We start from the raw sequence: 16,025 nt of genomic DNA, 5'->3' as shown, positions 1-16,025 counted from the left end.
GCAGGGTAAAATTTCAGATTCCTTATTTATTTTCGCAAGTAGCGCAAGTTTCTTATGCATACATGCCACGACCACTCTTATAAACAAAAGTTCTGTCGAAGAAATCTTTAAAATTCAGAATTTGTCATTAAATGTTTGGATATTAATTTGTAAGCTAGTGCATTAGGCGTCAACTTAATAACCTTCGTTTAAGTGATTTATGGACACTTACATATTAATTACATACATAGACATCTAAATATTTTGTTGGTTGAAGCCAATGACTCTAAGTGAAGCTGTGTAATTGTTCTTCTCTAGTTTTACTGCTTTCCCATTAAATACGTTTTAAATCATTCACTCAAATTCATCTAGAAAACTAGTTTTTAAAACTATATTCAATATTAAAAAAGAATAAATAAACTGTTTGTATCTGTTGTTTAAATACTTTATATTTGACTTTCAAAATTGTAAAAGTAATAAAAGCATTTAAAATGAATTTAAATTACAATCTAACAAAAAATGTATATGACATCTGCCGTGATTTTTAAAAGACCGAAAAGAGTATAATATAAGTTTTTACAGCGTACCTACTCTTTTTCATTTTTACGTTATCTTTTTTTAACTTAATGTCTAATCGTTTTGTTTATTTGCTTATGATTTACACAAGTCTTGTAGGTAGGTTCGTGATTTGTTTTTCTTCGATAATAAGTTTTGAGTGTCGGAGAGTGTTTTATTTGGTTGGTTGGTGCAACTGAATGTTGAAAAGTCTAGAATGTGCGCAGAAAGTTGAGAAGTACATAGTGAACAATCGCAAAGTGTTGTTAAATACGTTTAAATACTGTTTTATCATGTTGCTTAATTTTACTTTAAATTGTTTTCTATAAAAACTTTGCAAATTTTGCATAAACATTCTAAACATCATTTATGTGGAGCGTGTTCATCTATGGGTTTTATTTAATTTGTTTTTTTTTAATATTTTTTTTTGGGTAATTAATGAGAGTCAAGTGTTTTGCCATTTTTAAACTAAAAGTTTATTTTAACACGCCTTTTTTAGGTATGTATCCGGTTGTTTACAATTAGTTTATATTTGCTGCTGCTTTATTAATCTACTACGAAGCATTTACTCTTAGCTCTTAGTAAGTTTGCGAATGATTCTAATGCGCTTTAAACTTAAAAGGAACATATACTTGATTATCCGTTAATATTAATTATAAATACTTTTTGTTATTATATAGTTTTTTTGTTATAGTCATTTCAATGCGGGAATTGCGTTTCCATAAATTACAGTTAGTCTTAAGGACTGAATAGTTACACATGCGTGTATATAAAGAGTTGAATATTAAATCAGAAATCGATGATGAAAACTTATTTTTACTTCGTTTGGGCGAAGTCGCTCTGCACGCTTTCTTGGTCCGTTAAATTTCGATGAATTATCATATACCTCGGTAGAGGGTTTTTCTACATTATGCAGCTTTACGCTTCGATTCCACTTATAGCAAACAATCTAGGTCTATAAGTTTATACACAGAAAATGTACAGAGTGGCTTAAGTAGTGTGAGTGTAGGCGTTCAGATGGTTCAGGTTTACTTAGGAAAAGGTTAACAGGCATGTTAGTTTATTTTGTAAATTTTTAAGTGTTCTTCCCGAAAGAATAGTACAAGTCAATTAAACAAATTTTAAGCTAGTTATTCGTACAGGTGTTACACAATATATAACTTCGTTTTATAAACAAATTATGTCGCCAAATGATAGACTTTAAATTCGTATTAGTAATCTCCTTATTCTTTTGAGTTTTGCATAATAGCTTGCGTCCTGGTATCCTCTTTAAAATTTAACTGATTCGCTATCGGATGACGTTGTGCATGTTCGATTCCCAAACTAGAATATTTACAGGGGTTTCTTACATTTTATGATACCTAAATTGTTGGCATATTCTTGACCTTACTTTAAAAATGATTGGTAGGCGACTTGATTTCGTTTTCGTTCTGCTTCGCTTCATGTATGCTCAGTGGGTTAAATTGTAAGGACTTTATTATTCAAACCCTTTGTGCTTCTGTGACTCTCTGTCCGCTTCGCCATAATTGACGCTGCTTTGAGCTTGGTAAATCCAAAATCGCATCGTCCTCTTACTAGTTAATTTGCACATCAATCTCCATAAAAACATTTTAGCTGAAATAGTTAAAAATGATAACAATGGAATTAATGTCTACATTTAATGCAATTTTAACTATTGCTATAAATAGGTTTAAACAAGAAAGGAAGTTGTATACCCTTGCAGTTATAAAAAATAATAGATAATTTTATTAAATTGAATTCGAAATTCTTAAAAATATAAAAAGTTATATTCCCAATATTATAAGACAATATGTCAAAAAGCCCCAAAGCTATAATTTGTTTCACGTTATTTCCCAGCAATTGTCCGATCGTTCCTATGACAGCTATATGATATAGTCGTCCATTTTTCATAAAATTTAATTCGAAATTCAGAACTAATTAGAAAATGTTATTTTCAAGCTTATAAGGTAATATGTTAAAAAACACAAAGGATATAATTTGTATTTCATGTTTTCCTACTACCTATCGTTCCTATGGCAGCTATATGATATAGTCGTCCGATTTTGATAAAATTTAATTCGAAATTCAAAACCAAATAAAAACTGTTATTTCCAAGCGTAGAAGGTTATAAGTTAAAAAACACCGAAGATATAATTTTTCAATAATATTTTACCACTCATTTTCCGATTGTTCCTATGGGAGCTATATGATGTAGTCGTCCGATTTTGATAAAATTTAATTCGAAATTCAGAACTAATTTAGAAATGTTATATCCAAGCTTAGAAAGGTATATGTTAAAAAACACGAAAGATATAATTTTTTTTTTAATTTTTCCCCGATTGTTCCCATGGGAGCTATAAGATATAGTTGTCCGATCCGGCTGGTTCCGACTTATATACTACCTGCAATGGAAAGAAGACTTTTGAGGAAGTTTCAGCCTGTTAGATTCAAAACTGAGAGACTAGTTTTCGTAGAATCGGTCGGACAGACGGACAGACGGACGGACAGACGGACGGACAGACAGGCATGGCTAGATCTACTCGTCTTGTGACGCTGATCAAGAATATATATACTTTATGGGGTCGGAAACGTCTCCTGCGTTGCAAACTTCTGACTGAAATCACTATACCCTCTGCAAGGGTATTAAAAACACGAAAGATATAATTTTTTTTAATTTTTTCCCGATTGTTCCCATGGAAGCTATAAGATATAGTTGTCCGATCTGGCTGGTTCCGACTTATATACTACCTGCAATGGAAAGAAGACTTTTGGGAAAGTTTCAGCCCGATAGCTTTAAAACTGAGAGACTAGTTTGCGTAGAAAGGGACGGACGGAAACATCTCCTTCACTGCATTGCAAACTTCTGACTGAAATTGTTATACCCTCTGCAAGGGTATAAAAACAATAAAGATTAGCAACACAATGATTAAAAATTTTTTTGGGTGAATGCATTAACGCCCAGTAAAATAACAATACTGTACAACAAAAGCCTATACAAATTCGTCGTAGATTTGTTATATGTTTATACCCGTGCAACGCACTGAAGGAAACGCTTCCGACCCCATAAAGTATATATATTCTTGATCAGCGTCACTAGACGAGTCGATCTAGCCATGTCCGTCTATCCGTCCGTCTGTCCGCCTGTCTGTCCGTTTCTACGCAAACTCTTCCCTAAGTTTTGAAGCTATCGGGCTGAAACTTTTCCAAAAGTCTTCTTTCTATTGCAGGTAGTATATAAGTCTTAACCACCTGGATCGGACAACTATATCTTATAGCTCTTACAGGAACTATCAGGGAAAAAATTTAAAAAAAATGATATATTCGGTGTTTTAAACATATTACCTTCTAAGCTTGGATATAACATTTTTAAATTAGTAATGAATTTCTGAATCGGAAGACTATATCATATAGCTGACATAGGAACGATCGGAAAATTGATAGGAAAATAATATATGACAACAGTGGCGGATCCAGAGACCATTCTTGGGGGAGGGAAATTGAACTTATTCTTCGATTTGGGGTTCAAACTTATTATTGCGAGAGAAATACAGTACAAATTATAAAACAAAAATTATCCATCCCAATTTTTAGGTAAACAAAGTGGTTATATTTCAAAAGTCAACCATATGCATGCATTACAGAGTGGCTCATTTTATTCGAAATTCAAACAGAAAAATGCTTTTACATTGCGTGTTTCATAACGCAAAACGATGGCTGCCAAGTTTTGCGAATCTTTCGATGACTTCTTCGGCGGTGATTTCGATGTCATGATGCGTATGAAGCAACGCAACTAGTCTTTCTTGAAGCATGGTCGTCCTAAGCCATGTTTTGATGCGGCGAAGATAAGAGAAAGAACTTTCAGAGCTCGCGTTTGTTACGGGAAGTGTACAGAATACTCGCAGATAGGTGTGGATTTTTGGGAATATGTCGACATCACATTTTCTTAGTGTTTCCAGTGCAGAAGTTTGAATTTCGTTGCATTCAATTTTTTGTTGCTGCTGCCAGAGACATTGCCAGTAACTCAATTCACCTTTGAATTTCAATTTTTGTACGCTCTTGTCATCATCCAGAAGATTCCCGAATCTTTCTATCAAGCATCCGATTGATGATCGATGATCTGATTTCGTTTTCATTTAAAAGACTCGCTTTTTCTGGGAGCAACACACTCAATTGGTAACCATCCAAAACTTCTTGTGAAAAACGAGCTTCCAAATCTTCTTTGATGGTATTCAGCAGTCTGCTGGATACGTCTCTTCCAAACTATTCTGCAAATAATGTCTGGTTTACGCATGGACAATATTTACAGAATAGCCTTTCCCTCACGTCAGATAGTACGAGCCACTCTGCATGAGAATCCAAGTGTTTGGAAGAGACGTAGTGTTTTATTTCTTTGCCAGAAACAACTCTCGACGAAAATGGGAAAGTATACTTTTTTGGAGGAGTCCAAGGATTTTCAAGCAAAATTTGTTTCACGTGATCGTCAATTTTTTGACCCACGAAATTACCAACATCATTAGAAATGTTTACAGCAATGGTAGAAACTTGCGCAATGTCGGAGTTTTTGGAAGAAGACTGTGTTTCGCTGCCAGAATTGTCAATGCCTTCATCATGGTTAGGTGGACTGTGCGTCACTGCACGAAGAACCTCGTTTTCTTCTCGATGTACTGTCGCAACATCTTCATCTACTTTTTTTTTTTCGCAGGTGCAAAGTAGGCCGAGATGGACTTTTGTCGAGATGACTGTAAGATAGGAATTATAAATATAAAATCAAGTTACCAATTGAATGAAGAAGACAAATACCAATATTGTATCGTACTGAAAATAATAATATACTTGTCGCTTTTTATGCTCCCAAAAATGACAGAAAAAACTTTCACTGATCATCTTTTCCAAATATTCAAATTCTTGATAGTAAATTTAATATGAAATGACATTCACATTTCTTTTAAGTGAAGCTGCTAAGAAAAACTGCACAGCATCCGAAAAAAAAGTTTTCTGAAATTTTGCACCTTATTCGACTTTTTTTTTCAAAATTCTCATTCTATATTAAGATTCATGAAGTTTGTTACGAAACACTAACTTGAAACACGTGTTCTATATGCAAAATTGGCTACTACATTTGTTGAACCAGCAAACCTAACCTCAATTTCTATGTAAACACTCGTTTGAATAATGTCAGTGAAATTTCACCACGCACAAAAATAAACAGTGAAATCGAAGCAACATCGATACTTACCATTTTAGATATTCAAAATTGGGCACTTTATTTTCCACTATAAGGTATAACTTCACAGAAATTGAGAGAAAATGAAATGGGTAACTTGGGCAACTTATAGTTACTATATCGAAAATTCCGCTCAGCTGGGCATAGCGTGATTCTATTGGACAGTCAAGTTGAGGCGTTTTTGGCGAGATTTAAATGAAACGTCACCATGCGTTGAGTGTTTTCATACTCAATAGTGCCAATTGTACAGTATGACTCATACTCATTATCGTATAGGATAATCATGATAGGGGTGGTAACTCGAGGAAAAAAAAATTGAAAATCGAACCAAGGTATCGTTGACGACGAGTGTATATGTCTTATACTGAACTCAACACTTCGACTCTTTTGCAATTCAGAATTTAGTACTTTCGCTGTGAGTCGCTCAGAAAAGGGTTAAATAAGTTTAGACAGGTCATATAATGCAATTTATCATAGTATGTTGTTGTGATTTCCATAGCGTATTTGGTGAGAGGAGTGTCACTGTTTTATTTTCATTTTTTTTATTGCAGAGAATATTTTTCTAGCAAACAAGTAAAATTTTCAGGTTCTGTGGTTCCTAGGGGGGGGATGTTAATTATCCTAATTAACCCCCCACCCCCCACCCACCATGTATCCGCCACTGATAACAAATTATACCTTTGGTATTTTTTGACATATTATCTTCATAGCTTGGTAATAACATTTTTTTTTAGTTCTGAATTTCAAAATTGGACGACTATATCATATAGCTGTCAAAGGAACAATCAAATTAGTGGGAAAATAATATAAAAAAATAATTTACTAAAGTTCATTATTTTTATAACTGCAAGGGTATAAAAACTTAGGCTTGCCGAAGTTAACTTCCTTTCTCGTTTTTTTCTTAATTTATTAGCGTTATTTATTCTGGGAAAGTATGTAAAAAGGCAAGGAAAGGGTTTCCAACACCATTAAGTATATATTCCGTATCACTAGCCGAGTCAATTCGTCCGTCCGTCTGTTTTCCTGTCCGTCTTACTCTCAGTCCCTCCAAATGAACGCTGAGATTTCAGCTTAAGATTCCTTAGCTTCGTACGCAGCGAGAGGCCACAGCTAGAAGCTGTAAGTCTTAAAAAATTGTTGTCCAAAAAATATAGCTCTCCTTAATTTCCCTCCATTGACCTAAGAACGCTTTTGACGAGTGCCTCGACTATCAGATACCCGTTACTCAGCTTATGGGAGCAAAAGGGAAATGGGACATATAAGCAAAAAAGCTATATTTTATGTCGCCACCCACCCCGGCTATTTGAGTAGATGTTATGTGGGCGGCAGACAAATTTAAGCGTTTAAGCTCGATCGGTATTGATGAGACAAGCACAATTCATTTTGTTTCTATCAGAAAAACTCTAGGCGCTACAGATTTTCGCGGATTGTGGGCATTAGAGCGGGCGTGGCTAAAACAAACTTGAGCTGCGCAGGAAGCCCAGGAATGTGTATGCGAATTTTGACAGTTCTAGCTCGTATAGTTTCCGAAATCTCAGCGGACAGACAAACAGTCGGGCATGGCTAGATCGACTCGTCTAATGATCCTGATCAAGAATATATATACTTTATGGGGTCGGAAACGCTTCCTTCCAACAGTTACATAATTCGAACGAATCCAGTATACCCTTTTACTCTAAGAGTTACGGGTATAATAAGAGAAAAAGCCTTTACTATTACTCAGTTAAAATGAGTGCCAGAGAGATCAAGTTATTCTGGCAGCAAATAACTATATTTTACTACCGTTCCTATACCGCCCAGTGCGCCACCTATCGCCAAATAAAGGAACAAACCTTACACCACCAACTAGCTGCGCCTCCAGTGGCTTGGTGACATTCTAGAAAAAACAGCTGATTTGCTTCATATGGTGTCATCTGAATTGAATTCGCAAAATATCGATTATTATTTGGCTTTAACTTTTTTGCCGTGTACATGGGTATCCATAATAAGAAAACGTTCTAATTTTTTTTCAAAATATTAACAAGTTTATGGCCGATGTTAGAGTGGGAGTGGCAGCCGGATAAAATAAACTTGCGATGCGCAAGAGGCTCATGGCGTTGAGGCGTTGATACGGACAAGGCAAGATCGATTAACAATTTATTAATTAATGGATTAATTTATGTTCCATTCAGCTAAGTGAGCAAACAATCTTGTCTAGATTCGACTTATATATAACAATAAACTTAATCCATATTTTTGAGCCAGGGTTAAGTAGCCTTGGTCAAGGTAGAACGACAGTTACTGAAGACTATAACAAAATCAATAAAAACAGAAGAAATGAACCTATCTTCGGCAACGCGATGCACTAATTAAAGTAGTTTTAGGATAAAGTCCCGTTTTAGTTTACAATCCTATATATTTGTCGAAAACGAAATATAGCGGTCTTTGTAAATTTTTCCAAATTATTAAAAAATGTTGGCGGATTCCAGTAAGGCATGGCACCCTGCAGAAACAAACTTGCTTCGCGCATGAATCTCAAGATCTGCATGCCAATAAAGAGGAAAGCATCACCTATTTAGTCTTGATCAGCATGACTAGCAGGGTAAGATTTCAGATTCCTTATTTATTTTTGCAAGTAGCGCAAGTTTCTTACGCAAACATGCCACACCCACTCTGGCTCCCTTAAGCCGCCTAAACCTGTGGCTCCTCCAGTTTAAGTGCTAAACAACATTTTTTAACTGAAACACATTGTTTTCGTCAAAACTTTATAAAATCGTAAATACTTTGTATGTGAAATTTTATTGTACTTAGATGAGTAAAAATCTAAATCTAAATCTATTTGTTTTTTCACCGAGGGCTCTCAACTCAACATGCCTGAAAAAAATGAAAGGAAGATAAGAAACGTTATACAAGTAGATATGAATTCCGATTTTCTTGTTTTTTTAGCCAACCTTCCGCAACATAAATACTTATCAATTAAAAAACCTTCTGTGGGGCGGTTCCTGAACATTTTTTTTCTTATAGAGGCCAAATAATTTGTAATAAGCCTTCGAGAATGACTGGTTTTCGATATCAGAAACAAGAAAGTAAGTTATCTTTGGCAAGCCGAAGCTTGTATACCCTTGCAGTTATAAAAAATAATCAATGTTAGTAACACAATGTGAAATTTTGAAGGATTGTTTCTGGCTTCAGTGATATTAAAAAAGATTGTTTTATTATTTTTTGACCGCTTCTTTGACAGCTATTTGTTAGAGTTGTCCGATTTTTATTAAATTTATTCGGAAGACTATATCATATAGCTGACATAGGAACGATCGGAAAATTGATAGGAAAATAATATATGACAACAGTGGCGGATCCAGAGACCATTCTTGGGGGAGGGAAATTGAACTTATTCTTCGATTTGGGGTTCAAACTTATTATTGCGAGAGAAATACAGTACAAATTATAAAACAAAAATTATCCATCCCAATTTTTAGGTAAACAAAGTGGTTATATTTCAAAAGTCAACCATATGCATGCATTACAGAGTGGCTCATTTTATTCGAAATTCAAACAGAAAAATGCTTTTACATTGCGTGTTTCATAACGCAAAACGATGGCTGCCAAGTTTTGCGAATCTTTCGATGACTTCTTCGGCGGTGATTTCGATGTCATGATGCGTATGAAGCAACGCAACTAGTCTTTCTTGAAGCATGGTCGTCCTAAGCCATGTTTTGATGCGGCGAAGATAAGAGAAAGAACGTTCAGAGCTCGCGTTTGTTACGGGAAGTATACAGAATACTCGGAGATAGGTGTGGATTTTTGGGAATATGTCGACATCACATTTTCTTAGTGTTTCCAGTGCAGAAGTTTGAATTTCGTTGCATTCAATTTTTTGTTACTGCTGCCAGAGACAAAGTATCGTTGACGACGAGTGTATATGTCTTATACTGAACTCAACACTTCGACTCTTTTGCAATTCAGAATTTAGTATTTTCGCTGTGAGTCGCTCAGAAAAGGGTTAAATAAGTTTAGACAGGTCATATAATGCAATTTATCATAGTATGTTGTTGTGATTTCCATAGCGTATTTGGTGAGAGGAGTGTCACTGTTTTATTTTCATTTTTTTTATTGCAGAGAATATTTTTCTAGCAAACAAGTAAAATTTTCAGGTTCTGTGGTTAATTAGGGTTAATTAGGATAATTAACATCCCCCCCCCCCCCCACCGTGTATCCGCCACTGATAACAAATTATACCTTCGGTATTTTTTGACATATTATCTTCTTAGCTTGGTAATAACATTTTTTTTTAGTTCTGAATTTCAAAATTGGACGACTATATCATATAGCTGTCAAAGGAACAATCAAATTAGTGGGAAAATAATATAAAAAAATAATTTACTAAAGTTCATTATTTTTATAACTGCAAGGGTATAAAAACTTAGGCTTGCCGAAGTTAACTTCCTTTCTCGTTTTTTTCTTAATTTATTAGCGTTATTTATTCTGGGAAAGTATGTAAAAAGGCAAGGAAAGGGTTTCCAACACCATTAAGTATATATTCCGTATCACTAGCCGAGTCAATTCGTCCGTCCGTCTGTTTTCCTGTCCGTCTTACTCTCAGTCCCTCCAAATGAACGCTGAGATTTCAGCTTAAGATTCCTTAGCTTCGTACGCAGCGAGAGGCCACAGTTAGAAGCTTTAAGTCTAAAAAAATTGTTGTCCAAAAAATATAGCTCTCCTTAATTTCCCTCCATTGACCTAAGAACGCTTTTGACGAGTGTCTCGACTATCAGATACCCGTTACTTATGGGAGCAAAAGGGAAATGGGACATATAAGCAAAAAAGCTATATTTTATGTCGCCACCCACCCCGGCTATTTGAGTAGATGTTATGTGGGCGGCAGACAAATTTAAGCGTTTAAGCTCGATCGGTATTGATGAGACAAGCACAATTTATTTTGTTTCTATCAGAAAAACTCTAGGCGCTACAGATTTTCGCGGATTGTGGGCATTAGAGCGGGCGTGGCTAAAACAAACTTGAGCTGCGCAGGAAGCCCAGGAATGTGTATGCGAATTTTGACAGTTCTAGCTCGTATAGTTTCCGAAATCTCAGCGGACAGACAGACAGTCGGGCATGGCTAGATCGACTCGTCTAATGATCCTGATCAAGAATATATATACTTTATGGGGTCGGAAACGCTTCCTTCCAACAGTTACATAATTCGAACGAATCCAGTATACCCTTTTACTCTAAGAGTTACGGGTATAATAAGAGGAAAAGCCTTTACTATTACTCAGTTAAAATGAGTGCCAGAGAGATCAAGTTATTCTGGCAGCAAATAACTATATTTTACTACCGTTCCTATACCGCCCCAGTGCGCCACCTATCGCCAAATAAAGGAACAAACCTTACACCACCAACTAGCTGCGCCTCCAGTGGCTTGGTGACATTCTAGAAAAAACAGCTGATTTGCTTCATATGGTGTCATCTGAATTCAATTCGCAAAATATCGATTATTATTTGGCTTTAACTTTTTTGCCGTGTACATGGCTATCCATAATAAGAAAACGTTCTAATTTTTTTTCAAATTATTAACAAGTTTATGGCCGATGTTAGAGTGGGAGTGGCAGCCGGATAAAATAAACTTGCGATGCGCAAGAGGCTCATGGCGTTGAGGCGTTGATACGGACAAGGCAAGGTCGATTAACAATTTATTAATTAATGGATTAATTTATGTTCCATTCAGCTAAGTGAGCAAACAATCTTGTCTAGATTCGACTTATATATAACAATAAACTTAATCCATATTTTTGAGCCAGGGTTAAGTAGCCTTGGTCAAGGTAGAACGACAGTTACTGAAGACTATAACAAAATCAATAAAAACAGAAGAAATGAACCTATCTTCGGCAACGCGATGCACTAATTAAAGTAGTTTTAGGATAAAGTCCCGTTTTAGTTTACAATCCTATATATTTGTCGAAAACGAAATATAGCGGTCTTTGTACATTTTTCCAAATTATTAAAAAATGTGGGCGGATTCCAGTAAGGCATGGCACCCTGCAGAAACAAACTTGCTTCGCGCATGAATCTCAAGATCTGCATGCCAATAAAGAGGAAAGCATCACCTATTTAGTCTTGATCAGCATGACTAGCAGGGTAAGATTTCAGATTCCTTATTTATTTTTGCAAGTAGCGCAAGTTTCTTACGCAAACATGCCACACCCACTCTGACTCCCTTAAGCCGCCTAAACCTGTGGCTCCTCCAGTTTAAGTGCTAAACAACATTTTTTAACTGAAACACATTGTTTTCGTCAAAACTTTATAAAATCGTAAATACTTTGTATGTGAAATTTTATTGTACTTAGATGAGTAAAAATCTAAATCTAAATCTATTTGTTTTTTCACCGAGGGCTCTCAACTCAACATGCCTGAAAAAAATGAAAGGAAGATAAGAAACGTTATACAAGTAGATATGAATTCCGATTTTCTTGTTTTTTTAGCCAACCTTCCGCAACATAAATACTTATCAATTAAAAAACCTTCTATGGGGCGGTTCCTGAACATTTTTTTTCTTATAGAGGCCAAATAATTTGTAATAAGCCTTCGAGAATGACTGGTTTTCGATATCAGAAACAAGAAAGTAAGTTATCTTTGGCAAGCCGAAGCTTGTATACCCTTGCAGTTATAAGAAATAATCAATGTTAGTAACACAATGTGAAATTTTGAAGGATTGTTTCTGGCTTCAGTGATATTAAAAAAGATTGTTTTACTATTTTTTTGACCGCTTCTTTGACAGCTATTTGTTAGAGTTGTCCGATTTTTATTAAATTTAATTCAAAATTCTTAAAAACATAAATAAAATATTCCCAATATTATAAGATAATGTGTCAAAAAACACCGAAACTATAATTTATATCATATTATTTTCCCGCCAATTTTTCGATTTTTTCTATGAAAGCTATATGATATAGTTGTCCGATTTTGATAAATTTTAATTGGAAATTCAGAACTAATTAAAAAATGTTATTTCCAAGCTTAGAAGGTTATATTATTATTTCTGAATTTCGAATTTCATTTTATCAAAATTTCGGACGACTCTAACACGAGTCAAAGATACGGTCAGAGATATAGTAAAATAATTTTATTTTAATACCACTGAAGCTAGCTACAGCTCTTAAAAATGCAACATAGTGTTACTAACGTTGACTATTTCTTATAACTGCAATTCCGAATACAATTTAGATAGCTTGCAGCGCAAGACTCTGGTATTTTAATACAAAAAAGTTAATATAGTGTTTAGTTTTTCGAAAAATTTCTACTGTAGAAGCTCAAGGTTTTGACACTACCGCTAAGATCTCTGAAACTGTAAAAGCTTTGTGATATTAAAAGCCGTTGTCCTTTTCCTTAATATGTTTTAATTATTTGCAACTAATGATCTCCAAGGAGACAGACTAGACTTACCTCAAATCCATTCAATATCGGGCTTTTATCAACGATAACACAGCCTATTATTTTGTTCCCTCCTGACAACGTTTTCCATTCCGCCTGCCACTTCATTATCATTTCCGTCCTCGGCGCCTTCCCTTACGTTGTCGCTCTCCTCCACTGACCTGGTAATAGAGCATGAATTTTTGCATGCGGCTGCCTTTAAGCTGGTCTTTAGGTGCGCGACAACCTCTTCTTCGACTCCCTCCAGGGACTTGAGATGTTTGCGTTGGCCGTTACGTTGGAGCTTGCCTTCTTGGGTACGTTTGCTGTTGTGCAGGGTATTGCTGTACTTACGCTTGTTCGGATCGCCCACGTATCTGCCCGCAATATTGGTAACAGCACTTAGGTTCTGCAACAAGGTGGTACTGGCCTCTGGGGCTGCAGGGACCCGCTTCGGAGTCGCGACCACTAATTTCAGAGAGGCTTCGAACTAAAGATTGTCGTGGTAGCTGCGGAAATTGTAGGTCCTGGCCCGCTGGAATTCCGCCGCAGCGACCGCAGTTGACGCCGATGAGCCGTTTCCGCTGCTGTACGGATTGATCATTGGGGTGGCGACCTTGGAGTTCATGGTGCCAATGCCGTCGTCGTAGATGCCGCTGTGAGCCCGTCCACAACTGGTGCTGCATTGACTGCTGTGGCTGAGGCTGCTCTTTCCGCCGCCGCTGCTAACCGTGTTGGTGTTACTGCTGCAGCCGCTGCGCTCTGAGCCCGGCCCCTTGAGCGGCTTAAAGATGGTGGTAGTGGCGTAGTACTTTTCCATGGGCGGCGGTGGAGCTGTCGGAGGACGCGGGAAAATGCTGCTTAGCGGCGGAGGCGGAGTTCGACGTACTTTCAAGTAGCCACCACCGCCTTCTGCTCCACCAGCCATTTTCGACGAGGGCATGTAGTCCTGCACGTGAGGCACGGCGTAACCGCCTTCCGGCACATCTGAAGGCCGCCAAACAAAAGATACCACAGTAAGGAGAGACAAGATTAGCGGAAAAGTCTTCTTAGTCATGTGAAATTACAACAAAAATGTATTTGCATTAGTTTCCGGCAGCGCCTTATTAAATATTTAATGACTCCTCGGGAATGCTATTCTCTAGGAGCTTAAAAAAGGGGTGGGTTCGTTTGGACTTACACACCTGTATAATCGGGCGTTATACTACACTGTAACTCATTAACCGCTGCATAGCCGTTCACACCACTTGTGTACATGTTTACGTTAAAAGGTTCGTGGTATAGACTATTTTTGCCTATTGAGTCGTTGTCATCTACGCTGGCCTTAAAAAGAAAAAAAACCAAAAATTAGTTATTATATTATTATATATACATTATATATTTTATACATATTTTTTTTATATATATATTTTTTTTTATATATATATTTTTTTTATATATATTACATTACATTATATTACATTAATTACAAGGTTTGTGTCTCTTAGTTTTTCCCGGACATACGAGTATGTTAATAAATTAAAGTAAAAGGCCACAGTATCACTCAATTTTTTAAGCTTCACATCGGTCTTTGTTCTTTAGCATTCCGCTAAAAATCTTATTTTTCTGCTTTGTTTGCACTAAAATCTTCCGAATGTTAGCCTGGTCCTTTTGTGGTTCCCCACATATTTTCTTCCTTAAGGGTGAGATTTTCAATTTTGATGGAACGGTTTCAGTACCCGTTTGCTTCTCCAAAGAAATATTATGAATTTTCTTCAAGCTTATAATGTTAGGAGTTCTAGATTCGCAGACACACTGGTTTACAGAACGGCAGTCCCGGAGTGCTCATCTTTTATTTTTATACCCTTGTAGAGGGTATAACAATTTCAGTCAGAAGTTTTCAACGCAGTGAAGGAGACGTTTCCGACCCCATAAGGTGTATATATATTTTTGATCAGCATCACTAGACGAGTCGATATAGCCATGTACGCCTGTCCGTTCAACTTTCCGTCCGTCCGTTTCTACGCAAACTAGTCTCTCAGTTTTAAAGCTATCGGGCTGAAACTTTCCCAAATGTCCTCTTTCCTTTGCAGGTAGTATATAAGTCGGAACCAGACGGATCGGACAACTATATTCTACAGATCCCATAAGAATAATATGAAAAAAAAATTTTTTTACTTTTATTTTTGGTTTTTGTTTAACATATAACTTCGTAAGCTTGGAAATAATATTTTTTAAGTAGTTCTGAATTTTGAACTAAATTTAAAAATATCGGACTACTATATCAATTAGCTGCCATACGAACGATCGGAAAATTGGTGGGTCAATAATATGAAACAAGAAAGGAAGTTAAATTCGGCAATAATCAACATTAGTAACATGAGAAATTTGTAAGGATTGTAGCTAGCTTCAGTGATATTAAAAAATCTTTCATTATTTCTGTGACCGTTTTTTTCTATATATATGTTAGAGTTTAATAATTTAATTTGAAATTCTTTAAAACATAAAAAATAATATTCGGAATATTATGTCAAAAAACACCGAAACTCTAATTTGTTTCATATTATTTTCCCACCAATTTTCCGATCGTTCCTATGACAGCTATATGATACAGTCGACCGATTTTGATAAAATTAAATTTCGAAATTCAGAACTAGTAAAAAAATTGTATTGAATTTTATATATATAAATTTTTTATATTATTTTCCCTCCAATTTTCCGTTCTTTCCTATGACAGGTATATGATATAGTCGTCAGATTTTTATAAAGTTAAATTCGAAATTCAAAACTGATTAAAAAATTTTATTTCCAAGAGTAGGAGTTTATATGTTAAAAAACAGCAAAGATATAATTTGTATACCCTTGCAGAGGGTATATTGATTTCAGTGAAAAGTTTGCA

General features: G+C 35.8%; 1 protein-coding gene across 4 annotated transcripts in view; it reads right to left on the bottom strand.

Annotated features, from left to right (window-relative positions):
- Positions 1 to 410: 410 nt before the first annotated feature.
- The window catches only part of LOC108024892 (uncharacterized), a 219,850-nt gene continuing 204,235 nt past the window's right edge, over positions 411 to 16,025 (bottom strand). For all 4 annotated transcript variants that reach the window (XM_050890300.1, XM_050890298.1, XM_044091590.2 and 1 more), the window contains 3 exons: positions 14,332 to 14,470; positions 13,181 to 14,134; positions 411 to 2,148 (listed from right to left, as the gene is read on the bottom strand). In XM_050890300.1, the coding sequence (XP_050746257.1) occupies positions 13,638 to 14,134; positions 14,332 to 14,470 (636 nt within the window). In that variant the 3' untranslated portion in view covers positions 411 to 2,148; positions 13,181 to 13,637. The remainder of the gene's footprint in view (positions 2,149 to 13,180; positions 14,135 to 14,331; positions 14,471 to 16,025) is intronic.

The sequence above is a fragment of the Drosophila biarmipes genome, unplaced genomic scaffold, assembly GCF_025231255.1.
Source record: "Drosophila biarmipes strain raj3 unplaced genomic scaffold, RU_DBia_V1.1 ptg000019l, whole genome shotgun sequence".
Classification (NCBI taxonomy): domain Eukaryota; kingdom Metazoa; phylum Arthropoda; class Insecta; order Diptera; family Drosophilidae; genus Drosophila; species Drosophila biarmipes.
Note: the sequence above shows the minus strand (reverse complement) of the source record. Positions and strands in the feature narration are given on the sequence as shown.